The following is a 25,953-nucleotide window of genomic DNA, read 5'->3' as shown; positions in this document are numbered from 1 at the left end:
AAAGCGAGTAGAAGATGAACATTATTCGAGTTTAGTTATGACTACATGGATAAGAATCTGATCATTTACCATGAGACATGACCAATTACTAAAAGTAAAGATTAAGAAACAAAGACACTAAAAAGAATATACATATATATATATATATATATATATATATATATATATATATATATATATATATATATATATATATATATATATATATATATATATATATATATATATATATATAAGCATACAACAAGAAATCCACAATTTGTAGAGTTTCAGCTCAACACATTAGACGGACTCCAAGCAATCCAAGAAAGAAAATGAGTAATTCACGCAAATAGGAGTGATTAGTTCAAGTGCATCTTTGTGAAGAGGCAGGCACATGAGCATCCAAAAGAGAAATGACATGAATGAGTCTAGACAAGAGTACACACGTAACTGACCCTACTTTGAACACAAATGCATCCAAAAGATCCATCAACAATGAGTTTTAGCACATAATTGAGAAAGCACAATCAATTAAATCTTTGATCTAAACTCTTTCTTTGGCACATCCTTTGCAAAGGACTGCTGTCTTGGGTCAATCAGCACATGATCGAGTTTTGGCGTTGGCGAATGTCACTGCAAAGGCTGTGAATTTTGATTTTGATGTGCATGATAAGGGTGCCAAAAGTGTTAAACAAAAGAATATTGATAAGTAAAACCTCAACAAACACCACCTGATCAGATAGAAAGTTCGGGCAACGAGCAAGACTGTTCATTTCCAAGGGAAGAAAATTTATATTCACTGTTCTTCAGGAAACAACTTTCCCTTGGCAGCACTGTTCTACGGTAGACTATGATTTCTGACCCTGATCAAAATGCCTCTGGGAAAGCAATAGTTTTGTCCGTTCTAGAACGCCGAAGAAGATCGAACCGCCAATACCAATCCATAGCACTCTTGGTCCGATACCCTGTCAAGAAGCTCAAAACAATAAAAGGTAAATGAAACATTGATCTTCATCAAGAAGCATTATAGTTTGCTTATGCAAATAAAATCTGCATATGGCAAAATCTTATAGCAGGTGGCTCCGATACCACATGAGCAAAGTTGTATTCGGAGTTCAAATCTACAGTAACCAAGTAGCATACTTTTAAGATTGTTTCATGCGCTAGTAACCAAGTAGCATTACTTTAAGATTGTCCCATGCACCAGTCATGATTCATTGTGTAAGTTTATGATAGGACATATTTTGGCATCGCCCACATGGACCAAGGCAAGCAGACACGACGATGCAGACGTGGAACCTCAAGTACGATGTGGCGCGCAACACACACGTGGTGGGTAGCCGCTTGCCACCCCCTCAGTACGAATGACATCATCACGGTACAGCCATCCCGGAAAGCTCGGGGCGGCGCCGTCGCAGCGTCGATCCGTGCAGGTCGGTCGGCGCTCGTACAGAAGCTTAAGTCGACCGCCACACAAGGAGCCGACCACAGTGAATTGACTCCGTACGAATGACATCATCACAGTACAGCCATCCCGGAAACCTCGGGGCAGCGCTGCGCAGTGCCAATCAGTGCAGGTCGATCGACGCTCGTACAGAAGCTTAAGTCAACCGTCACCCAAGGGGCCGACCATAGTGAATCGACCCCGTACGACGAACTCATCCCCGCGGGTATAAAAGCTAACCCTCCTTAATCAGGAGGGAGAGGCACTTCGGACACTCAGCTCCCCCTAGCTCCACTCAACATTGATTTAAGCTTCCGAGGGGTCGAGTCAGGAAATCCCTCTCCCGACCTCGACCTTTGTGCAAGAACCGGCAACGAAGCAGCAGCAACCCACCATGGGAGAACCGCGCTCGGGAGACGAAGCTTGGACCTAACCCGACCCGACGTCGACGCGACCCGAGCATCCGCGTGGGCAACCTTGCGCATCCGGGACTAGACCGAGTCGTGCTGACACCTCGACCACGGCGTAAAGGTTCACTAACAGTTCAAACATGTGTTCGGAGTTGGTGTTCAAACTCATAGATTATATAAAGAGAGCAATCAAACTGTTGTCGTTGCATTGTTTTCACTAAACTATAAACCAAAGCATTTCTCCAGAATAAAACATTCATATAAATATGGCCCTCATAATCATTGCTGCAAGTTACTTCAATCTAGCTAAATTTTCTGAAAGCCCATATTTCATTTTACCAAAATAGTCCATAATTCTAAAACATATAAGGTCCAACAATGTTGGTACAAGAATTGAACATTTTAAAATACTGGATTGTTACTAGCATTATAGCCTCTGAACAACTCCACTAAAGATACATTTTTTTTTTCAAAAGTCAAAAACTTGGAAAATAATTTATATGCTGGATCTACACACATGGCAGGTCAGAAATTAGTATTTTTCTACAGACAGACATCATCGACAATAGCATAAAATGGAACCTTCTAGATGGATAAAACAGATACGGGCAGAAAAACACAATCAGAAACAACCAGACCTTTAAGAAAGCAGCTGGACCTTCTTCTCTCAATATCGTCTTAGCACAATTAAGTAGCCCCTTGTACTGGTTTGCTGAGCCCTGCAACCCAAGGCAGATGAAGTGGATCATTCATATACAATTCTTGTACTTCAGAATAAGACTTGAAGAAGATGTTGTTACCTGAACCATTAATCTCGTCTTCATGACATCAAGTGGTGTAGTTATCGCTCCAGTTATTGCACCTGAAGGCCAGAAAGGTTTATAAGAAATTAGAACCAAAACGGTACGATAAAAAAATGCTATATCCAAAATATTACAAGAAAAACAATGGTAGAATCTTTAGTAGATTCAGCCATTTCGGCTAACATGTTAGCTAATATATGAAATCAATAATAGCTACCAAAATTTGACAATCCAATTACAGTTGGAAGATGGCCAACAACTGTGAGCTACTTTCCAAATATGTCAAGGTAGATCCTAATTGTAAATTATTTAAACAATATCAAAATGTCAAGTTAACCTAAAAGATATCAATAATGATGAAGAAATTGTAACATGAAAAACTTGACCACAAGTATGTATCTGACCAAAACTAGTAGCTTGGAGAATGAACAGCCTTCCCAAGCTTCTAGCTGAAGAATTTATACATTTTCTGATTGAATACTTGTGCAAAGGTCTGTGTGTGTGTATATGATAAAAGAGGGAAAAACTTAAATATAATACATAAACTAAGCAGAGAACAAGATATTACATAGTTATGACACATTGACTCATGAATAAAAGTTTCATGTGGGACATTTCTAGTATCATAGACATAGATAGAAGGGACAAGCAGATATTTGGTACCATAGCAGACAAAAGAACAGGCAATTTTTCAGTTGCAAAAAAGAACTACTTATATTTGACAATATAAGGTCAAGCCTGCATCCCAAGATATGCATGGAGATGTTGTTAAGAAGCGCCAGTAGAATTTGAGTTTACCAGCAAAAGCACCAATTATAGCATTCTCTGGATCATTTAACTCCCTCCTTGCCTGCATGAACAAAGAAAAAAAAGGAAAGATTTAATTACTAGCTCTCTCATTTCGCATGGTAACAGTATTTCTCCATCCTCATAAAGTTCCTCTAAAAGAAAATTATTATTTTTAGCGATGGCAATAACCCAGGTCAACTCAAGCATTATGTAGAACCAGCTGGACTTAAAATAGGACAAAGGTTTTTATCCTGACCTAGATTTCAAACAGGCCTGACAAACCCTGGTTTTCCAGTATGTTCAAATGCTTAAACCACACCTGAACTAGATTTAAAATAGAACACCTGAAAACCAAACCCTGGTTTTCCGGTATGTTCAAATGCTTAAACCACACCTGAACTAGATTTAAAATAGAACAAAAGTTTTTAGTCCTGACTTGTACTTTGGACAGAGAGGTCTTATGAATTCTGGTTTTTTGAGTTGAAACTGCCACAAAAAAAGCATAATAAGCTGATCCCTTTTGTAAGAACCATCATCAATTCTATATATATGACCAACAAGAAGCATTCAGGTTAAAATTTTGTTGCATCACATTGTTCGCAAGAATTCGATATTAACCAATCACCAAAGTAAAAACAAATTGCACAATTGAAACTTAGATAAGTACGGACAAAGTCTCCCAGATCTAGTAATCTAGGCAAGTAGCAAAAACATACTCCATAGAGGACTGAGTCAAAAAAGTTTCTTGCTTAGATATGATACAGTTGGTTATAGACAGAATTATGTTGCCAATGAAAGAGATATACATTGGTTAATGATGATGGCAAGAGAAAGGAAAAACCATATATCAAACAAGAAATCCACTGAAACACGATAATCCAACTAAACATTGATCAAGGTGAAGCTAAGGTTTTGTTGTTTCTCTTAGATATGACCATTAATATAACTTTCAAATGGATGAAAATATTCAAGGTTTCGTGCCTTTTTGGTCTTAAATTGAAACTTAGTACAATGTGTTCTAACATAACATTGACCCACGCAGGAGATTCATGCACTACCGCACTTTTACTTGTTTCTTTACCATGTTTTGTTCAAACAAATTTATGCTAGAATATGTTGTATGCTCTTCTTATAGAATTGTATTTCTATGTGGATCCACCTAAAGAAATTGTATTCTTATGTGATTTTGTCCATGTACCATAAAACAACCTTCTAATCATGTCTACAATGATACAATCACTTAAGCAAAATTTCAAGTACTTTTTAGTTGTTAAAACATTCTTTCTAATATTGGTCGCCTTGCTAAGCACATCCAGGAAAGTTGATGGTCTACGAGGAAAGGCTACATACTTCTAAATTCAGGTTATTTGAAACAGATCAACAATCACCTACAAACGCACATGCAGAGCATCTCGTCAGTGGAACTACTCTGAGCTCATATGAATCTTACCGCAATCTTATATCCAATTCGAATCTGCTCATATATACAAAATTGTATTGCATCAAACGGTAGATCCCGTAACAGAAAAGAACTATATCCCTGCAACAAAGGGAACCTCAGAATTACTGAAATAGAGAATGCAACCAGTAATAGTGCTAGAATCTGAGCAAACAATAAATACTGCATTAGAAGCCAAGAATAGGCCATGGTAAACTCATGAATAGACTATACAGCACATACAGCATAAAGACCTCTGAACCCTTCTTTAGCAACAATAAGACGAACAGCATTTGGTGCAGAGGTAAATTGCCCAGTCTGCATCCTTTGTTTAACTACCTAGAAAGATTAACAATCAGAACAAACTTAAGAAAATGATGATTTTCAATTGAATGAAATATACTCACCTCTGTTGGGACACGAATAAAAGAAGAAGCAGCTCCTCCAATAGCACCTGCAGTCTAAGTGATTTTTCCCATTTCCTAAGAACCTAATATGCATTAAAAGTAACAAGATTCCACCAGGCAACAAAATAGCACCAACTAAGAGTAGACAAAAATTTATACCATATCTATTTCAAGCAACAGACACAAGTTTTATGATCATCAAAAACAACAGGTTATGCATAGTGTAAAGCAACAAAAATACCATTTAGATGTACAAAAATGACCTGAGAATCAGCAAGCAAACAGATAACTTAACGAGCTAACAAGCAATCCATTGTCTATGTGATGAATCAATCAACCAAGTTTTCTAGCATTTTATATGATCTCCCACAATGCTGACTTAGTTGACACAACACTCTTCCACTAAAAGATTCACATCTAACCCTTACGAAAAAGGGGCACGAAAACAAAAAAAACTATCTGTTTATCATTCTGCAAATATCACCAAATTTACATGTTCGGAAGTAGTAAAGGCCACTATCCAAGCCTTTTCCACATCAATATTGGGTCAGTCATATAGCATGACTTGAACTTCAGAAGGCACCACAAAATACTGAATACCCATTTATGACCTGCTCTTAGCCTAACCATCAGCCCTCCGAATTTGTTGCTTCCTACCCAAAGCAAGCTTTAAGTAATCATAACAAAATTGCAAATAAGCATGTAAACATGTTAAAGAATTATATAAGTATACTATCTTGCCTTTCCCTTTAAAGTGAAACTTTGTTCCATAGGTCAAATGGAATTTACTTGCACCAGTAAACCTTATTTATGATATATTCAAACTAACAACAATGGCAGCCTAGCCATCTCTGTTATGTAAGAAAGGGAACAGAATGCTGAACAAAAAATTGACTTTGACCAACAAAACACAAAAATAACCAACTTAAAGTAAAAGGGTAATGTTGGACCTGTCTGGATGTGTTAAAAGCTGGTCAACACAATTATCCTGATTAACAAATGGATTGAGTTAATAATTAGGAATTTGACCCAAATGATGTGCACTGACCCAATTAATAATTGAGACTAAATTGTTATCGAGCATGATTATTTAGATTGCTAAGTTATTCCAGCCATGTATAGGTCATAGATATGGATTAGATCCTGTAGTTAATGAGTTATTTGTATTTAAAATGTCAGATTAACCATCATCATGAACCTGACGTGACTTAACCTGCATTTAGTCAATAGACTATATAAGTGGGTCAAACAATTTCAAATGCAGATTAACAATCATCATGAACCCAACTTGACTTAACCTGCACCAAATTTGTATTAATTGCGTCACATGGGCTAGGCTGTCAGTTAGATTTGGAAATTTGATGTCACCATCAACCAGGTCCAGTGCAAGTTTAATACTTCCATCCTATTATATAAATCATAACACAAACCACATCAAACTCAAGTAGACCACCTCAACAAACACTGACTGACAAAATGGCCAGAGCGACTCCTCTTATAGTTGATTCAGAAACAGCAAATAAACTTTTGAAAAAGAAACAAACCAGTTGAGCAACCACATGCATTTGTTTCTACAGATGTTAGAAAGTTCCAATCTCAGGCTGATGTTTTATGCCATTACCAAAGGGTGGACCAACCAGATCATAAATCTTTTAACAAAAGACTATCCAAAAAAGGTCAGGTCCACTGATATGTGCTGTACTGACCTCACATAATGGTTAAACACATGCAGATGCCTATGATTCATGGCTCCTGATGAAATGTTCACCTGCTATACCCTTTTTGCAAACATAAATAGTAAACATCATATGAAATTTGCATAAACTTATCAAATGAGAAAAATATATCTGGTACACTGGAATACACAAATCATAACAGACACTTTGCACCATCCTCACACTTCTATGCTTCATAACTCCTTAACAAAATGTTTCTCTACTAGACTTCTTTTAGCAAAAGTAAGCAGCAAGATGACATGGAAATTGTTTAACTTACCAAATGAGCAAAAGCGCTGAGATTCTCTGGAAACACCCTCAATAATTTTTGTTTGGTAGGTTCATATATACCCACAAATATAGCAGAGGCCCTGTTAATCAAATTTGTAAATGTTTCCAGATACTTTTGACTGAACAAACAGAAAGTAATATCAATACAGCAAAAGCTCTCCGATGCAAAAGGAAATGGCAGTAAATGATCTATAAATTAGGCAATTAGGACAAAAAGAAAGTTAATCAGAAACAATAACCATGCACACCATTTTTCTCCCTTCAAATACTTCAAGGCTCAAGTTCTAGAAAGTATGTGACACAATGAATAACTTAAAAGCAATAAGCAGTCTTGAAAGGAGTGATATCTCAGATCCTGTATGGTGATAACGGTGAGATAAAGGCTATTCTTATATTAGCTATGCAGCCAACAATGACAAGATGTAGGCAATATGACAATAATCCGGTACCTCGAGTACTGGCCATAATCATAAAAATTACTTTCAAACAAACTAGTACTACGACATTGATAAAGCTTACTTTATCATAATTAAGGGATAATTTAATAACTTAAAGACAGGTAAGTGTATTTTTCGGTTCATAAGAGAATTAATGCAAGTAGTGAATGGAATACTCACGGCAAGACCCCAGCAAGGTTGCCAGCCAATCCAGAATACAGGCCTCTCCAATAAATTTTGCTCCCACCATGAGCAGCCTATAGAGAGAACAACAAGAAAAAGGTACATTTGACTGTTCTGAAGTAAATACTGTTGGCTCACCAAAGTTCATAGAAGTCCAAAACCAGATTAGAACCAGAATCTAGTATCATGCAATTAATGTATAACAGTAGCATGATCTTTTGCTTAAAGAGGTTGAGAAATCCTCTTCAACTAGTATTGAACTACTTCTTAAACCACTAGAGAAGTTAGCTTGTATGTTTTTAAGTATACGTTCTGTCAGGTCTGAAAGTACACGTGTATAAGACAACTAACCAACACATTTCCTCCAGCAGAACAATTCCCTTAACTTATTGTTGATTTACAATTGAGGTCTCCAAGCTCTCAATAGATTATTTCATTTAAAAACTGGAATTTCTGCATAAGTAACTACCTGAAGCCGGGTTTTTATTGTATCTATTGGATATAGAACTGTTTCAACAACACCACCAGCAGTTGCTCCGGCTATAACACCATCTGAAGAGGAGAAAAATATATTATTTTAAACATGCAAGAGAAATATCTAGTTTGAGTCTGAATACACTGAAAAAGTCAAGAAAAAAATTGTAGTAATCAATATCTCAATCTCATGGGCCTTCCTGCATTTCTGACCGTGCAACAAAAGCAGAAGCTTGCAGGCCTTGGACTTTTGCAGATTCAACTTTACCAAAGACTAATAAGCTAGGAACATATTGTTGGCTGACATATATGTGATGCTTCGAAAACAATTATAGTAGAGCATCATCAGTTTGACCTTGATAAGGCAAATAGGCTTCAGCATACACTGATCACCCTACAAACGGCAACAGTGAGATTCCCTGCACTGTGCTGCCCTGTATTTTTTCAAAACCACTAAACGTTTAATGATATTATTTGTCTAGATGTTCACTGCAATATAATGCCCAACCATATTTCTGAATAGAAAAAGTTTGGTATATCTGAACTTTGAAAAGCAATTCAGTTACCTTGCTAGGATACTACTTCTAGGTACTCCAAAAAGAAAAATTATTGGTCTTGTTTCGATACATTTCTTGATGACCCATCAAGCATGATGATTCAAATTAATTTGAGAAGTACAAAGACACAGAAGTTACCACATAATGCACGTAAAAAGCTAAACGGTTCCTCGCCCATGGTGACTGAAGCAAATGGCTTCCTTATTTCCATTGTAGAGTTCGAAAAATGACTTCTGCATACATCTACAAAATAAAAAATACTTATGAGATAGAAAACAATGAAATTAAAATTGAAACAAAATGAACAAAATCAGCTGTTAGTATTTATCTTAATATTAATAAAAACTCAGCGACCAAGGTTGTCAACTCACTTTTCTACCTAGGATCGTAAAGAGGTTAAGAAACTTGGATCAGACGATCAAAACATAGTATTGCAAGATCCTACAATTTATACAAAACTAATTTTAAGATCTATACATATACTTAATAGAAATTTATAATTTTTTGTTAAGATTTACTAACTCTAGTTTGTTCTTAAGTTAATAATTATATTTTTATTAAAGTAAATGCATAATTTTATAATAGTAATTCTTATATAAATGAATAATAATTTTATGGTTTTGTGTTTTTTTTCCAGTTTACAATGGCTCGGCTGATTCTCCTTTATTACTCAAGAATCTTAACTTAGAAAGACATTACTAAAGAGGTTTTGTATTAGTGAGGATATTTCTATTGTAATAATTAAAGAATTTTGTACAACAGTGATGATAATTGAAGTAGAAATTTTGAGATATCAATGTAATATTTTGGTTTCTTTGAACTACAGTAGCATTTATAAAGTAAACAATAACTCTACTAAGCATCACACCAATATCTTTTGCTCTTCTAAGAATAACATGCAGATCCTTTTTGAGCGGAGACAGTAGAGTTCAGTTTCACTAGAGTTGATCTCAGTTGACCCAATCCACAACCTTGATGATTTTGTCTTGTTTAAAATGTATTCTAGTAAAATAGGTCTAGGAATTCAGATCCTATTGTCACCAGACGACATCACATTTGATCAATGATGGGGAAAAAAATGAAACCACAAACAGCTTATAATTGGTTCAAGGATAACAGATAAGGCGAGAAGAGGGGTGGGGAGGAGAGAAGAGTAGGGGAGGAGATGAGAGGATAGGAGAGTAGAGGAGTGGGAGGAGATGACAGAACAGGCGAGGGAGAAGAGTCAAAAACAGGAGAGAGGAGGAGAGGATATACCCAGGGACATGGCGGCTCCACCCACGGCAGCAGGAGGGGAATGCAAAGAGGTTAGGGCATCCTCCTTGCGTTTCTGGAGTCTATGAGACTCTCATTTTTGCTTTTACTGTTTTATATGAGGCCTTTTGAGTCGACTGATTTTACCGAGTCAACATGCGAGTCGGCCCACGTCCATTCAAAAACTGGCTCAATGACCAAGCCGACTTGGCAGTCTTGCTCTAGACCGAACAATTCTATGGTCCAGATCGTCATTTTCCTAAACTTGTCAGTGACTATTGAACACCTGAATAGTACCGGAACACTCTATAAGCTAGGTGATGCATCTAGGTTGTTAATCAACTATGTTAGACCTGACGTGTTGGAGTTCATATTAATAATATGAACAAACGAACAATACAGGGCACATGTAATTATCATGTCAAATATACTTGATTAGGATTCCATACTATAAAGTATAAACACTCATATAATGTTATTTCTGAAGAGTAAGATTTTTGTTGCAATTTCAGGCAACCATTTGGAACCTCTAACCGAAGATTACGGTGCCAACTCTATCACATCACATACTTTGCCAGCACAAAACAGGCATATGGTAATGGTGACATGGTGCATGGTGTGCATGTGTAAAAACAAAGCACATCAAAAGACAAAAGCACAGATGTTGACAGACAGTACACACCACAGAATGCATTATACCAAATACCTATGGTTGTTTAGAATTACTCATAATGTTTACCTTTGCAAAATCTTTTAGTAAGTTCACAAAGGCCTTGTTTCAGTAAGTTCACTAGGACCATCTATATCTTCAGATGGCATGATTATATTCTATTTTCTACCAGGAATAATCTCAATAGAAGCTCGAATATTCTACCATGACTATTACAGAGATTAAGGTTTTGTACTTGATAAAGTGTATTTATGGACATCAATAAACATACAGAATAAGTGGCCAAAAATCACAAATATTGATTAAGTTGTGAATATAACTAAAGCTTCATATCAATGAAAAGCCTCAAGTTCGATCAAAATATTCTATTTTCTACCAGGAATAATCTCAATAGAAGCTCAAATATTCTACCATGATTATTATAGAGATTAAAGTTTTGTAATTGATAAAGTGTACTTATGGACATCAACAAACATACAGAATAAGTGGCCAAAAATTACAAATGTTGATTAAGTTGTGAATATAACTAAAGCTTCATATCAATGAAAAGCCTCAAGTTCGATCAAAATATTCTATTTTCTACCAGGAATAATCTCGATAGAAGCTCAAATATTCTATCATGATTATTATAGAGATTAAGGTTTTGTACTTGATAAAGTGTATTTATGGACACCAACAAACATACAGAATAAGTGGCCAAAAATCACAAATGTTGATTAAGTTGTGAATATAACTAAAGCTTCATATCAATGAAAAGCCTCAAGTTCAATCAAAAAGAAAATAACCAATTGCCACTGGTTTAGTTGAAATTGTCTAAGTCATGGAGCACCCTAACCCTAGTGATATCGGTCAACAAAGGTTAGTCTATTTGCAACCTTGCAAAGCCCACTAACAACATGTAAAGAAAGAAACCATTAATGGAAGGCGCGAGTGGCATGCAAAATGCCATCGTCTCAAAGAGAAGAATGGAATAAGAAATTGATTAAACAATTTATAACTTTATTGTCAAATCAAAAGGTAAGCATAAGTCCAAGAACGATAGAAAACAATCAAGTGTCAAAGTGAAGCTTGAGTCTAGATGCGTCGTATGCTATGCGAACTCTATACTGCAAAGAAGGGGATATCAACTAACCAACTACAAAGTATAGCTAATATATCCATTAGATTGTATGGTTAACAATCTCAACATAACATCCAATCCAGCTAGTAGTATGATGCGAGGTGACCTGGTGAAATAGTAGGACGACTTCCACTATCAATGGAAAGAATTGGAGGATCCATGAATGTCAAATTATGTCTACAACAGACCAATCATACGAATTAAGCTCCAAACAACAGCCAACTGCATAAGCAGCTTCTAATCAGTCCAAAGTGTGCCGCTTCATATAAAATAAACATTCAAATCACAATGTTAATTAAGCCTACAAAATACGCACTTGTAAGAATCATTATACACAAGCAATATATGAAGATAACAAAAGACAGGAAGATAGGCTCCATGAGAAATTGTTTTCCTTTTATTTTTTCTTTCATTTTTGTCACTAAAACACATGAACAACAACACTTGCATAGTCCCATTTCTTGTAATCCTTCATATATTTTCTCTTTAGTCTTGAAGTTAGTCGATTATCAAATTATATACATCACTTATACACATGTCTAGAGCTGAACTAGTGACTTAGCGCGGGAATTGACGCCTTGATCGCATGCGGTTCAAATCGAACACGGAATGTTCAAATTGAGGAGCAATACGGTCGAACATGAATAAGAAACATAACCACCCTAAAACTCAAGTATCATACATTTTGAGGCCAATGTGCTGATCAAAATTCAAGAAAGCGCCAAAATAGGAATTAAATGAGGAACCCACCGACGATGATGGGACAAACCGACTGCGGCGAGGTCCAAGATGTGCGCTGGCGACGGTGTCCGGGTTCTTACGGGAGGCAAGTTGAGGATGGAAACAGAGACAGAAGAGCCGCAACAGCTCTACAGCTCTAGGGTTTAGTGGATCCGAGACGAAAGGGCCCAATTGCATCCCCAGACTTAAGCTGTGTTAAACCCTATATATATATATAGTATCCCCTTCAAACGTATTGGACAATATAAAATATTGAATAATTATTAAAACTTGGATAATCTAAAAAGTAATATACTTTTATAAATTATAATTATTTTGATCTTTATTTATAGATTTTACTATGATTTCTTTATATCCCTACGTACATACATATTCTCGTAACACTAATAACAATAAATTTATAATATTTATAAATTATCTTATTACATATTTACATGGTGATTTTTCTAAAAAAATATACATTTTAGATATTTTCAATCTGCATCTCATTTTTTTTTATTTTTCTCAAATTATACGCCTAATTTAAAAAATATCAAAAATACTCCTCGACAATTTTTCACTAAAATTTTCTAATTATGTTTTTTCATCAACTTTATATTATTATATTATTTTCATTTGGCTCGTTTATAATATTTTTGTATATTTTTTATAATATTTTTATTTGATTCATGTATAGTGTTTTCAAATCTATTTTACAGTATTTTTGTTATAATAGTAAAAACACTATAATAGGCTAAAAATATTATAACAGACGAAATTTTTTTTAAGGGATAATTTGAGTATTTTTTAATTATAGGTAATGTTGAAAAAAAACAAAATGGAAGTATCGATTAAAAAAATCCATATATATATATATATATATATATATATATATATATATATATATATATATATATATATATATATATATATATATAAACTCACCCATGTTTATATCATCATAAGTTATTCTTGCTTATTTTATTATTTATTCAAGTTACATCAAATTGTTCTATCCAAAAAAAAATCTAACTCCATAGAAATATTGGTATTATTGCAAATTTTTATATTTGGTAATTTCTTATGTTTTTTCGTTAATGACAACACGAATTATTATATTTATATTCGTTACATAAAATAAAGTTAAGTTTTTACTTCTTCTAAAGATAGTTACGACGGATAAAGATACATATAATATAAAAATACTTATATGTTCTTATAGATATTTGTGTATTTCATATATGTCACCCCATTAGTATTAATTTTTATAAAATCAGTTAATACTAATATGTGCAATTCATAGGGAAAACAAATATGATATTTTCAAGCAACAGATATATAAAATCTCATGATCCATTTGGACTATCATCTTATAAATCATGCCGTATTATTTCTTACGGATCAATTCAATTTTTTTTATTTGGATTTAAATATTATCATTGGTAAATTACATCAGATTTTATAAATGTAAAATGATGAAATATTATTATTATTATTATATTATTACATCAGATTTCCTGCAGGTCCTCTGCCTCCAAGACAACCGCCTCAACGGCTCCATACCCTCACAGTTCGGCTGTCTGCTCTCCCTCCAGCAGTTCCGTATCGGCGGCAACCCCTACCTCACTGGCCAGCTCCCGCCGCAGCTCGGCCTGCTGACCAACCTCACCACCTTCGGCGCCGCCGCCACCGGACTCTCTGGCGCAATCCCAGTGGAGTTTGGCAACCTGGTGAGCCTCCAGACCTTGGGTCTCCACAACACCGACATCTCTGGCCCGGTGCCGCCGGAGTTGGGCTCGTGCTCGGAGTTGACGAGCCTTTACCTGCACATGAACAAGATCACAGGCACGATCCCCCCTGAACTGGGCAAGCTGCAGAAGCTCACCACCCTGCTCTTGTGGGGAAACTCGCTCACGGGACTAATCCCCGGTGAGCTTGCCAACTGCTCGGAGCTGGTGGTGCTTGACCTCTCTGCTAACAAGCTCTATGGGGAAATCCCCGGCGAGCTTGCGAGGTTGGTGGTCTTGGAACAACTTCATCTTTCTGACAACATGTTCTAAGCGGGCGAAGTGCCATCCAGAGAACAACTGGTGACCGTCTTCACATAGTAGAGTGGGTGAGGAAAAAAATGAGTAGCTTTGAACCTGCACTGGAAAATATTGGATTCGAAGCTACAAGGAATGCCTGATCAGATGGTGCAAGAAATGCTTCGGGCACTGGGGATCGCCATGCTGTGTGTGAACTCAGCCCCATCGGATCGGCCCACCATGAAAGAGGTGGTGGCATTGCTGATGGAAGTGAAGAGCCCACCTGAAGAATGGGGAAGGACTTCACAACAGCCTCTTATAAAGCCTGTGATTCATGGATAATAGGTTGTCTTCTGTTCATCTCTCTCTCTTATAAAGCCTGTGATTCATGGATGATTGATCTATGATTAAATTGGAGACGAATTGGGATGCTTCTCATGATAGTTGCAATGCTAATTCTATGCTTTTACAAAGAGGAAAGAGAGGGTGAATGAGAGTCCAAAGCTTCAGGATTTCAGCGTTTTAAGCGAGAAAAGGTTTCAGTTTGAGGATTTAAAATATAAATTAAATCAAAAATATCTCAAGAGCGAAACGCTCCACCGACTCTCGAACATGTGGATACATCAGGATCGATAAGGGTATGATTCAAGCACGTCTTTCGTCGGCAAACAATCCAATGTTAAGCAACAAATGTAAAGATATATTTGGGATAAAAGATTATAACGAATAAGGATTTCTTGTCTTGTATCATAACCTGATCGTGCGGATATGCTGATGTGTCCACACCTGATTGTGATTTTTATAGCGGAGAAGCCTGGATCCTGTCGGGCGAATTACAGGTGAGCAAATAAATATTAAGCCGTCTAAGCGGCGCATTTCTTTTCCCGCCAACAACGGCGACACCTATTTTGGCTTCTCCGCATCGCTTTCTCGGCGAGGGGTGTCTCATCTGCTCCTAGGTCTGCAAAATATGCCTCTGATCCCTCTCCGGATCTCTCGGCGAATTGATTTCCTCGGTGAGCTTCGGATCCCGCTCGCTTTCTTCTGCGTTTTTTGCTCTTAGTGTTCCTTTCAAGGGGCATCCGATTCGGAGCTGGGGAGTTGTTGCTTGATCCCCATGTGCGATGCTTCTTTGTTTGTTGTATTCGTGATTTTTGGTTGCGATATGGGGTTATGTATCTATGCATCTCGCATTTTAGGGCTTAAATTTAGTGGTGTTTGAATAGTTCTCGCGAGTGATATGATCGGGGGGATTATGTTCCTGCCATCGTGGACATATTTGGGCGTTCATCATGAATTAAGCCACCATGTATAATCTACGAACTGTACCATATTTGCTTGTATGATCGCAACCGATCTTTAGTTGCTCTTTGTAATTTTGAAGAAATCTGCTATTGATGAAGAGCAGACTGCTTGGAAAGGATAATCCCGTGTTGTTGTGAATTCTCTTGTGATTTATCGACCAGTTCTTGTGAGCACCACTTCAACTCTTACTTTATAAGAAATAGCACGGCATCCAACCTACTGGAGCAGTCGCATCACCTGAAAGTCAAGTTGTGAAGAACCAATAAAATTCTTGGTCCTAGTATTTCAAGAGAATGATTACATATTACTTCATGTAGTTAGCTATTTTTAGCATTTCGATCTCTATATTTTAAAATGTTATATTGGCATCCCTATAGTTACGAAAGTGAAATATTTAGGTTCATTTACTTTAATGTCATCTGTTTTACTAATGAAACACGAAAATAAAGGACAAAAAAGTAATTTTTAATATTCTAGTTGGTGAGACGGATGATGTCGACGATGGCGGACGGTGGTGCCATTGGGGGTCATGAGTGGCTATTGTGGATAAGGAGAGTGATGGCGAGAGGTGAGGGTCGCTCGACAATTGTGTTGACGCCGACGTAGTTGTCGAGCGGCAAAAGATTCTCTCGACATTTATATTAGCATCGACGTAGATGTAGAGTGGTGAAGGGGCCGCTGACGCAAATGCAGAGCGACGTCGCTCGACATCTACATTGATGGCCCTTTCATCACTCGATAACTATATTGATTTCGATGCAGATGCAGAGTGGCCCTCACCTCTCGTCGTCGCTGTCCTCATCTACAATAGCCACCCGCGACCCTTAGCGGCATCGTCGTTTGCCACCATCGACGCCGTTCATGAACACCAGTTGGAATGTTAAAAATATATTTTTTGTCATTTGTTTTCGTGTTTTCATTGGTAAAACCAACGGCGTTAGGACAAATAGATATAGATGTTTCGTTTTTTTAACTATACAGATGTCAATGTAACTTTTTAAAGTGCAAGGATCGGGAGACTAAAGGTAGCTAACTATATAGGGTAATTTGTAATTAGCCCTACTTCAAGTGATCGAACAAAAGTTGGTGCAAGCGGCTTTTAGGAAATATTTGGTAACTTTTGTAGAATTAGTAGGGTTTGTATCTTCTTCATTTATTGCTGAATCTACTGGTAACATGTTTTCTATAAGCAGGGATTGCATATGAAGACTGCAAAATTTTACATGGAGAATTTAAAGAAAGTGATGCACTGCTTGACTTTGTTTTGATGTCTGTATTAGGATGCAGTGACTCAGGGCATTTCATGCGTTCAATAACATTAGATAACTGTAGGCTTTAGTTGCTAGGCACCTGGTGAAGCAACAAACTGTTATCACTGCATTGCGTGTGGGGCATTGTTAAGTTGCAAGCTCTTGTTCATGGTTGGAGAATTGAGTCTTTCAGGTCTTAGTCCTGAAGAATGAAATTCCAGGATTTAGTTACAAATTATTTTATGTTTATAATTCTTTTTACTGTTATTCTGAAAATTCTAGCATCCTTGTTTTTCTGACATCGAAAACAAAATTCCATTTGTGGCTATTTTGTACTGGTAGCTTGTAGATTATTCATTACCAATACCTTTCCATTGTGCTAAGAAAGCAAATATTTTGGGAGTTTATGTATATTAATCCTGAAGCACGGATTTTCCTGCTGCTCTTTCTTGGTTAGGCATGACGACTCTTATTTCCACACCTTAAATTCTGTTGTCGGGGAAGACTTCTGTCTGATTCACACATTTGAATTTGCTGATTATTTTCTGAGAATTAGATTCTGAATATTAATGAAACATTCAGTGTTCAGCAAAATTTAAATGGAAGTTGCCTATTTTAACCTCTCTTTGAGGTCTAACCATTAGGAAATCTAGTGTTCTCCATTATGTTAGGTTCACTAAAATGGCTGAACTAGTGTCACACATATGCTGATCTACTTCTGCAGGACAATAAGTTGGATTATTAGGAGATGGAACTGTCTGCCAATCAGTATATTTGCATGGTAAGTTAAATTATGAAACATTTAGGATGACAATAATAAGATGAAATTATATTTATAGGCAAAAAGTTTGTTGCTTGTACCATTATTTTTTCTACTTTCTTCATAAACACACTGTTGAAGATCAATATTTTGGAGTAGAAAGCAAAATTTTAGATTTTAATGCATACATCTGAGCAAATGTCCTTCTGGCATCCAAATTTACTTTTTGGATTACTCAGATCAGTGCATTATGTTTTTTGCATTTTCTTCAGCTAATTTCTAGGCTGGCTGTTGGAAAGCCTTTTGCAGATTCATTGTGATCTAGTTCAATCAAATTCAGTCATCAGTTGGCTAGAGCACTGAACATCCTCGCATTTCTGGAAATCACTTCCTCAGCCAAAGAAGTATGCCGATGCGAAATATCTGGAAAATTGCTGCAGAAAGTGTATCAGTCAAACTAGTATCACGTGTTCATTGGATCTGAAGGTTGCTGTGATAACTAAACCAGAAAGGCATAAATGCAACGTGAGGAAAATATACAACCATCCTTCTGATCCTGTGGTGAAGTGACAAACACACTGTTTGATGCTCCACAACAGAACACAGCAGCAGTGGGTCTAAGAATGCAGTAATTGATGACAATTTTGCATCAAACTGTAAATATTACAAGATATCTGTAATGGAAATTAAGCTTGATAGATGATCAGGGTCCAAATTAGTGACAAGTTTTAAAGATTCTGAATTAAGCTTGATAGATGAAGTTTCCTTTCAGATTCTGAAACATTTACAGAGAACGGCTTGCAGAAAATAAGGTTGCCAAGCTATATGGCAACTACTGAATTAGCTCAGGCACAGCTTAAGAGCTTAAGAGAACAAGTTTTTTTACCAACGTTGGGATCCTATCAAACTGAAAGAAACAGTATCATCAGTCAGCATTTTCTGCTTTCTTCTGTGAATGGAAAACACTTACAATATTCTCTCACATACAAGCTGAGCCAAGCAAGCCGCAATGGTGGGATAAGAAATGCCAGATTCTTCTTATCAGAAAGAGATGGTAGTGGTATGACCTTCTTATCATTTTGCTTAGATATATTTTGATATGAATTTTCTTGTGTAGGTGTTGAGTTTCCTGAAATTTTTATCCTTATAAATTGATTTTTTGTGTCTTCGTGAGTTGCATGGCGACGAATCTTAAGGGCCCATTTGGATAGGGCTAGATCCCGTCGGGCTGCGGAGAAAAACCACACGGTCTGGATTGGCTGTTTGGGTGGATGGAAGGCCCAGTCCCAGCAGCTGGAAGTAAAATACCTGATGGGAAGGCCCAATCTTTGTTTTATGTTTTTCTCCTGTGCTTCCGAGGGATGGAAGCTGGAGATGATGCCCTTCATCTCTTCCTTGGACCTGCTCCATCCATTAAGTATCACATTTCCGACATACTTGATCATTGTCATCCCTCCATCCGCTTTCCCACTATGGTGCGAGGTTCTTATCAGAGCACTGTACGTGGAGGCTTTGGGAGTGGAAAGTGGAAACATGAGATTCGTTTTGCACGCCTGCTCTTAATTGTGTTTCCAATCCATACTGGAGGTAGAAATGCATCCCTTAAATGCAAAATAGATTTTGTGCTATCTAAACCCGTTGCTACTAGTATCTAATCCCCCATACTCTTCTTGACAGGAAAAGAAATCTTGATTGGTTAGTGACAGTTTAATAATGTTTTTTTACCTGCTGGTCGTCCATATCGATCGAGTTCCACAAATATATATGAAATATGTGAAATGCAACATTGGCTTGGATGTTTATGGTTCTTTTCTTTTATTTGTCAAAGTTACAGAGAAAGCAATTCAAATGGAATGGAGGCAGCGATATTCTCAGAATGTGACTTAAAGTTTTCCACAGAGCAATATTTTGTCTGTTGGCTACAGTCTCACTCTTCACTTTTTGTGTTGAGGTGCACAGTTATGCCGTGATCCTTATCCCACTTGATTATTGCTGGTGTGTGCCATCCTACTGTATTTTCTTTTTTCTTACGCTGGAGGACATGATATTGCCGGTACGCACATCTTCAGTTCCTTTTTTGAGTCTGGCATGGTTTATGCAATAGAGCTGTGCACCAGTCCTCCTCGAAACATCAAACATTGCATTCTCCCATCATTCACAAACATCTGGTCTCTTTTCCACTTTATTTTGTGCTGATCCTTTTGCAGACTAGTCTGGTGGTGTGATTTCTGGAAGAGATTCTTATCAGATGCTTTTTCAGGTAGCAATAGCTTTCTTCCTTCTCTCTTTTACTTGGGAGAATCCTGTTCATCATTTTATTTAACCTCAGTTTGTATGCTACAAATTACTTCAACATAATTCATAGTAATCCAACAAAAAGAGAAATTGCAAGCACTTGAATGTAGTTTGCTGGACTCATTATCGCACTGAATCACCTCACTTGTGCTCCTTATTCTTTTGCAGTCAAGCAAAGTAGTTCAAATCAAATGAGCAAATAAAAGTAGTGTTGTATGTTGCGCTTTGCCACCATGTTTTCCTTTAAAGTAATAAGCATTTAGGACCCCCCCCCCCCTCATCACATGGCAAAAAGCCAGATAAAGTAGAAGCACAGATTATTACTATAACCTAGTATTCTTGTTCTTTTTGAATTAGAAGATGTATCTCCTGGAGACCCGAAGCTGACTGCCTTAATGAGACCACTCTTCACGCTACCTATACGATCACATCACCGGTCAAAGGTACGTACCTCATTTTATTTTACGCACTGCACTCATTATAATTGGTTCGATAAAAAGTTCTTATTTATTCACACCAGCTTATCTTTGATTCGAGTTTTATGTAAAGTTTCGACCCTTAATTATGAGTGCATTAATCATATTGAAGTCGAGCTATAGGTTTTCTTAAGATGTACCGAGTGCAGGAAATTTAAGCGTCCAAGCCATCGACGCTGTGATTATTGAGTGGTTCTCGGACGTGTACGTATCACTTCACTTTTACTTGGAGTGTTCAATGATCAATCATGATCGGGACCCACAAATGGGACAGGAATTGGACCAGTCACCTTATCCCATTTCGTGACGTTGCGGCAAGCCAAGGTGTGCATGATCTCATCCTCTTTGTGTCGTCTCCAAGTGTTTGAGCTGATGTGGTGGCCTTTTCTTTAGGGGATGATTCGTGGGCGTGTAAAGCGGTTGCTATTGGATCAAGTGGCGGTGGGATATGTGCTTGCGTGGCGAGCTTGGCTACGAGTGCCGTGGATGAACAAACCGCAACACATGTATGGTACAATGTACATTACTTTCTCCTTTTTCTTTTTCTTTTTCCCCTACTTTTTCTAGCATTCGGATGTCAAAAAAACGCATAAAAGATGAAAGATCAGATCAAACTTCGGACCAAACAGTAACCACGAGAAGTCTTCAGTTGCCTTGCGGCCTGACTTTTAGGAAAATAAGAAATAATGTGATGGGCGTTCTTTAATCTTATCGACCCTTGATTTGACTGGTACGTGCCAAAATAACCTCAGTCTTAGATTTCGTACTGAATGTCAAAGTTGTTGGCTTCTTCTAACTTTTGTTCTCCATCCTCAAGCTTAGTCAATTGATTTATTAGAACCAGATGAATATACTGTATTAGCTTTTTTTAGTTTGAGTGTCATCCAAGATTGGACTATACAGCCAACACACCTAAACGGTAGGTATGTTAGATCCCATGATCTCAACGTGTATGTACTATCATTAAGATATTTTGAAGTATAGAAATCATAGATGCCAAGCATTAATGATTGGATGATTTTTTTCTTTTTCTCTCTTATGGATTTTGTAATATTAGATGGGTTGAATGAGTGTTTTATCCTGCTTATTGTTTTGGATAATCTCTGACGGCATTTTGGCTTAATTTGTGGGGCTCTGCCACCTTCTAAAAGGAGAGGGGAGTTTAAAGTTTGTGATAAGACTTGCTAACGAAATGCTTATCCAAGAGAGAAAAACAAGGTCACAACAAAACATTGAGGGCTGGAGTCAATTTCGAGAATATTGCCAATCAAGTGCTTCTTAGAACACAACTAGTGTTCGATTGTAACCTTTTCCTTTTCGATGGAATTGAATGATTAGGTTAATGGACCCAACTTGGTTCACTATTGGAGAATTAAAACACCATAGAAGAAAAAGAAAAAGGATAGCCAGAAATAAGAAAAACAGTAGAGTAGGAAAGGAAAAATGGGAAGAGCTTAAACAACGACGTGAGACTGGCAATCAATCCAAAGGCCACACTGTTGTTCATCTTCTAATAGTTCCAGCAAATAGTCCGAGGAATCAAGTACGAACCTTGAGAAGAACCTTAGGAATAAGAACAATTTTGGCAGAGAATCAAGATGGGACCTTGTGAAGAACCCTAGGCATAAGAATAATTTTGGCAAGATTAAGAATAAGTCGATATTGGTTGCAAGCCACACATGAAGATAAGTAGATTTGATTTTAGAAAAGAAGTTTCAGGAAATGAAGTATAATTATTTTGATTCGACTACCATGCTGTCCAAAATACTTAAATCCAAATTGATGTCCATCTAACTCTTATAAATCAATTCAATTCAGTATCTCCTTGAGACTAAATGGAGGGTGTTGCAATGATGATTGAGTCTGCTAACAATACATTGATAGATGACTTTTCTAAGAATATGATAGTTAGAATTATGTGAACTTTTTTAAAGTTGGGTGATTATTTTAGAACTCATACGAACAGATACATGTAGAAGGCATACAAAAAGTAAATAAGAAAATATTTTATGATGTATTTCATTTTTTCTTTTATGAAGAATTATCATCAACTACAGGGTTGAAATCTTAACCCTGTAATTTATGATAATTCAGAAATGGCTGATGAAATTTATGAGTAATCCATATAATCATTTAGCAGAATCATAAACCATTCAAGAAGAATGAGTAGTATGGAGAGTAGGACTCTTGTGATATTCACTGGTAGGCTGCTTGTTTGTGATTGGAATTGGATTTTGCAGATATTTGACATCCATATAATAATAGTTTTTCTTTCTTTTTTCTATGCTACTTGATTGTAGATTAGCGATAGTATTATAATACCAAGCTCGTTTGAGCTATCTCAAGTCTTGTGGACTCACTCCATAAACCTCAGTATCATCCATTTCGTCAAGCATGACTCACATCTCATTAGCAAGTTTTCTTGAGCATGTCCACATCTTCTCTCAAATGCCAGTAACAAGAATATGCTCTATTATTATTCTGAAAACAATATGAGACCTGATTCTACTTCAGCTCTAAGATCAATCTCAAGCACAATGAATTCTTCTCTCAACCACTGATGAAGACAATACATTATCCGACACTCTCACATCAACCAAAGCAAGCACCACCATATTCCCTTTGTAAACAGAACCAGCCAGGGGTTTGCTTTCCTTTAACATCCCATCTCATACCATAGGCCATCTTTACCAGGACAACGACGGAGTACCAATCTATATTCATGTCACCCTTAGCAGAAAGGTCTTAACAAAAAAAGAACACAAGAGATCATTCATGCCTAGATCAAATGACTGAGTACACCCTGACAAGAACTAAACATCTTGGATCAAGCTCTAATAACTAGAAGTCTACCACTACATATGGGGCAAAATGAGGAAGGATAACTATAGAAGTGTCAGCAAATGCAGGTAATAATATACATGTAGGTTAAGCATTCTAATTAAGGCCACAGCCACAGGTCTTGCTCAGTGACATGGAACTCAGAACCGCATGAATTATCCTGAAGACTCGAGAAGCTGCAGGCTTTAACCTCACCAATCTGTGATTGATCAGAACGAACGTGTACGAAGGGATTTGAGGGACTGGTGAGCTCCATTAGCATAGAATAACTACCTTCATCAATGCAATGAGCGCTTTCAGAGTCTAACATGGTGCTGTTGGCAGAGTTAATATCTTCTTGCTTGCATGGCATGGTCTGCCCATGCACTTTCTTCATCCCAGTGTCCAAATTGGAGTTCGAATTCCTCAACTTGTTAGGATATCTGTTCAACTCAAATGGTTCCATGCAGCCTTTCTCCTTCATAAGTAGCTTATTTTTGAGAGAAAGAACCTGTTGAGAGGAAGCTCATGCTGATAAGAATACAGTCCACTAGGATTCAAAGTAATCTTAAGAATTTTCTCTAAAATCACATGGTCAGGAATTCAGAATACAGAAATTTAGGATAGACATAAAAACATATGATGTAAGAGATGGATGCATCGTGGCCTAAAACAATAGGATTGACATCATGCTAGAAATTATGTTTACTTCAATTTTATCTCAAGTTCTCATTAAATTCCAATATATTTGTTTTGACATCAGAAAGATATTTGGAATAAGATAAACACCTCAAACATGAGTGCAGTGTGAGTACCTCAATCTCCAGTTCTTCCTTTTCCTTGAGAAGTCTACCATGATCCATCTTGAGATTGTGATAGCTAGATTTCAGGGCCTCATAGTCCTTCTCCAACTGCTTTGTTTTCCACCGTGCACGGCGGTTCTGAAACCATATAGCAATCTGCCTGGGTTTTAGTCCAAGAAACTTTGCAATCCGAAGCTTCCTCTCAGGTTCAAGTTTGTTCTCGAACTCGAAGCTCTTCTCAAGGAATTGAACTTGTTCTGCAGTTAGCCGCCTCTTCTTTTCCGGCTGATGAAGAAGCTCATCTGATTCGTCGTCGTCGATTTCTTCCAACTCAATTGGCCTAAATAGGGGCCTATCAGGACTGCTCCCATAACCATCCTTGAGAGTTGCAAGACACCATGAGCCTGAAATAGAAATCTTACGCTTCAAACTTGCATATATTTGGAGCTAATAATACATCCAAACACTAAATCATAAATCTTTCTTATGCTAGTATCTTAGGAGAGTCATTTAGTGCATTTATGATCGTTAAATGATTCAAGATGCAAAGGATTACGACTGTGAAGATCATATCAATAAGAAGTTATTATGTCAGCATTTTAGGAAAACATGTAAAACATTTCTGTTGTATTGATTAGGGATCCTATGAGTAGAACCAAAGCACCTATTAAACAAAAGGTCAAGTCGAATGCAGTCCACTAATTGCTTGACCATGATCTGGTGAAACAGAATGAGCGTTCTGCAGACATAAGATCACAAGAAATATTTGGATAGGAAGTTCTTGACTGGTAACATCAATAGATAAACCAGAAAGTAAGGAGGCACAGAGTTTGTCTCCAACTAGAATTATTCCAGGGAATCTTTGCATGTCAAGTTAATGCATACATCAAAAAAGACAGTTTGGCTTCAACTAGAACTATTCCAGGAGAAGATAAACCAGAAATTAAAGAAGTATATAGGCACAAATTTAGACCTTCAGGTTGATTGAAGTGAGTGCAACCAAACCAGCGCCTACTGAGCTATATGTTCCTTCTTTGTTTTTTTGTGGGTGCAGATCACCAAATAATAGAAGCCATGGTGAAATGGTGCAAATGGAAAGAGGAGCAGGAGAAGCACCACATGAAGCAGGAAAGTAAAGCAAAAGGTAAACCAAGATGGGAGTAAATACATAGAAATGGAGATTACCCAGAGAACCGCCGGTAGGAGTTCCTGGAGCAAACAGTTGGCCAGCGTACTCTTTATACGTCGCCTCCCTCTGCAGCAAAACGGCCGTGCTTGAGCTCCCATCACGCCACCTCCCCGCCATCCCTCTGTCTCTCTCTCTCTCTCTGCTTTCACCAAAAGAGCAAGTAAAAGAGATATCTTTCTTCCTTTCCTCTCCGCAGTGGATGAGAATTAATGGGCACAAGTTGTCCCATTAGGCAATCTTGTGACGGAAGTAGCTGGTGATCATGATGACAGAGCCGTGGGAGGAGGTAAGGAAGAAGAAAGGGCCACATAGACCCAATAGTAGTACCTCTCAC

At 37.2% G+C, this 25,953-nt stretch overlaps 2 protein-coding genes and 1 long non-coding RNA gene across 9 annotated transcripts; 1 reads left to right on the top strand and 2 right to left on the bottom strand.

Moving 5' to 3' along the window:
• Positions 1-423: 423 nt before the first annotated feature.
• On the bottom strand, positions 424-12,898 carry LOC135642627 (S-adenosylmethionine carrier 1, chloroplastic/mitochondrial-like). The gene is made up of 12 exons (XM_065158923.1): positions 12,725-12,898; positions 9,069-9,173; positions 8,369-8,451; positions 7,897-7,973; positions 7,269-7,359; positions 5,274-5,327; positions 5,110-5,205; positions 4,879-4,968; positions 3,438-3,489; positions 2,637-2,698; positions 2,475-2,555; positions 424-947 (listed from the first exon to the last, which is right to left on the bottom strand). Exons 2-12 carry the CDS (start codon positions 9,139-9,141, stop codon positions 831-833), a joined length of 876 nt encoding a protein of 291 aa, XP_065014995.1. The 5' UTR covers positions 9,142-9,173; positions 12,725-12,898; the 3' UTR covers positions 424-830.
• Positions 12,899-15,617: 2,719 nt separating this feature from the next.
• LOC108953314 (uncharacterized) lies at positions 15,618-25,621 on the top strand. Of its 7 annotated transcripts, XR_001978909.2 has the most exons (6): positions 15,618-15,737; positions 18,336-20,089; positions 20,244-20,296; positions 20,692-20,774; positions 20,957-21,131; positions 21,201-21,427. It is a non-coding gene; the product is annotated as an uncharacterized LOC108953314 (long non-coding RNA). The 7 variants fall into 7 exon arrangements; XR_010498018.1 differs by adding an exon at positions 25,485-25,621 and having other exon boundaries at positions 18,336-20,296; positions 20,689-21,131; positions 21,201-21,313; XR_001978905.2 differs by adding an exon at positions 25,485-25,621 and having other exon boundaries at positions 18,336-20,296; positions 20,689-21,131; positions 21,201-21,325.
• LOC135642634 (homeobox-leucine zipper protein HAT5-like) lies at positions 23,494-25,748 on the bottom strand. Its single transcript, XM_065158930.1, has 3 exons — positions 25,616-25,748; positions 24,443-24,834; positions 23,494-24,138 (listed from the first exon to the last, which is right to left on the bottom strand). Exons 1-3 carry the CDS (start codon positions 25,734-25,736, stop codon positions 23,749-23,751), a joined length of 903 nt encoding a protein of 300 aa, XP_065015002.1. The 5' UTR covers positions 25,737-25,748; the 3' UTR covers positions 23,494-23,748.
• Between the last annotated feature and the right edge of the window lie 205 nt (positions 25,749-25,953).

The sequence above is a fragment of the Musa acuminata genome, chromosome BXJ3-7 (genome assembly GCF_036884655.1).
Source record: "Musa acuminata AAA Group cultivar baxijiao chromosome BXJ3-7, Cavendish_Baxijiao_AAA, whole genome shotgun sequence".
Lineage (NCBI taxonomy): Eukaryota > Viridiplantae > Streptophyta > Magnoliopsida > Zingiberales > Musaceae > Musa > Musa acuminata.
Note: the sequence above shows the minus strand (reverse complement) of the source record. Positions and strands in the feature narration are given on the sequence as shown.

Excerpts from the sequence above, each read along its gene's own strand:
- LOC135642627 (XM_065158923.1), bottom strand. The coding sequence starts at position 9,141 with ATGGAAATAAGGAAGCCATTTGCTTCAGTCACCATGGGCGAGGAACCG. Across the intron at positions 2,699-3,437 it reads TATAATTGGTGCTTTTGCTG|GTGCAATAACTGGAGCGATA; the intron begins GTAAACTCAAAT and ends TCTGGCCTTCAG. Across the intron at positions 2,556-2,636 it reads AGACGAGATTAATGGTTCAG|GGCTCAGCAAACCAGTACAA; the intron begins GTAACAACATCT and ends CTTGGGTTGCAG.
- LOC135642634 (XM_065158930.1), bottom strand. The coding sequence starts at position 25,736 with ATGGCGGGGAGGTGGCGTGATGGGAGCTCAAGCACGGCCGTTTTGCTG. Across the intron at positions 24,835-25,615 it reads TCCTACCGGCGGTTCTCTGG|GCTCATGGTGTCTTGCAACT; the intron begins GTAATCTCCATT and ends TTTCTATTTCAG. Across the intron at positions 24,139-24,442 it reads AGGAAGAACTGGAGATTGAG|GTTCTTTCTCTCAAAAATAA; the intron begins GTACTCACACTG and ends TCCTCTCAACAG.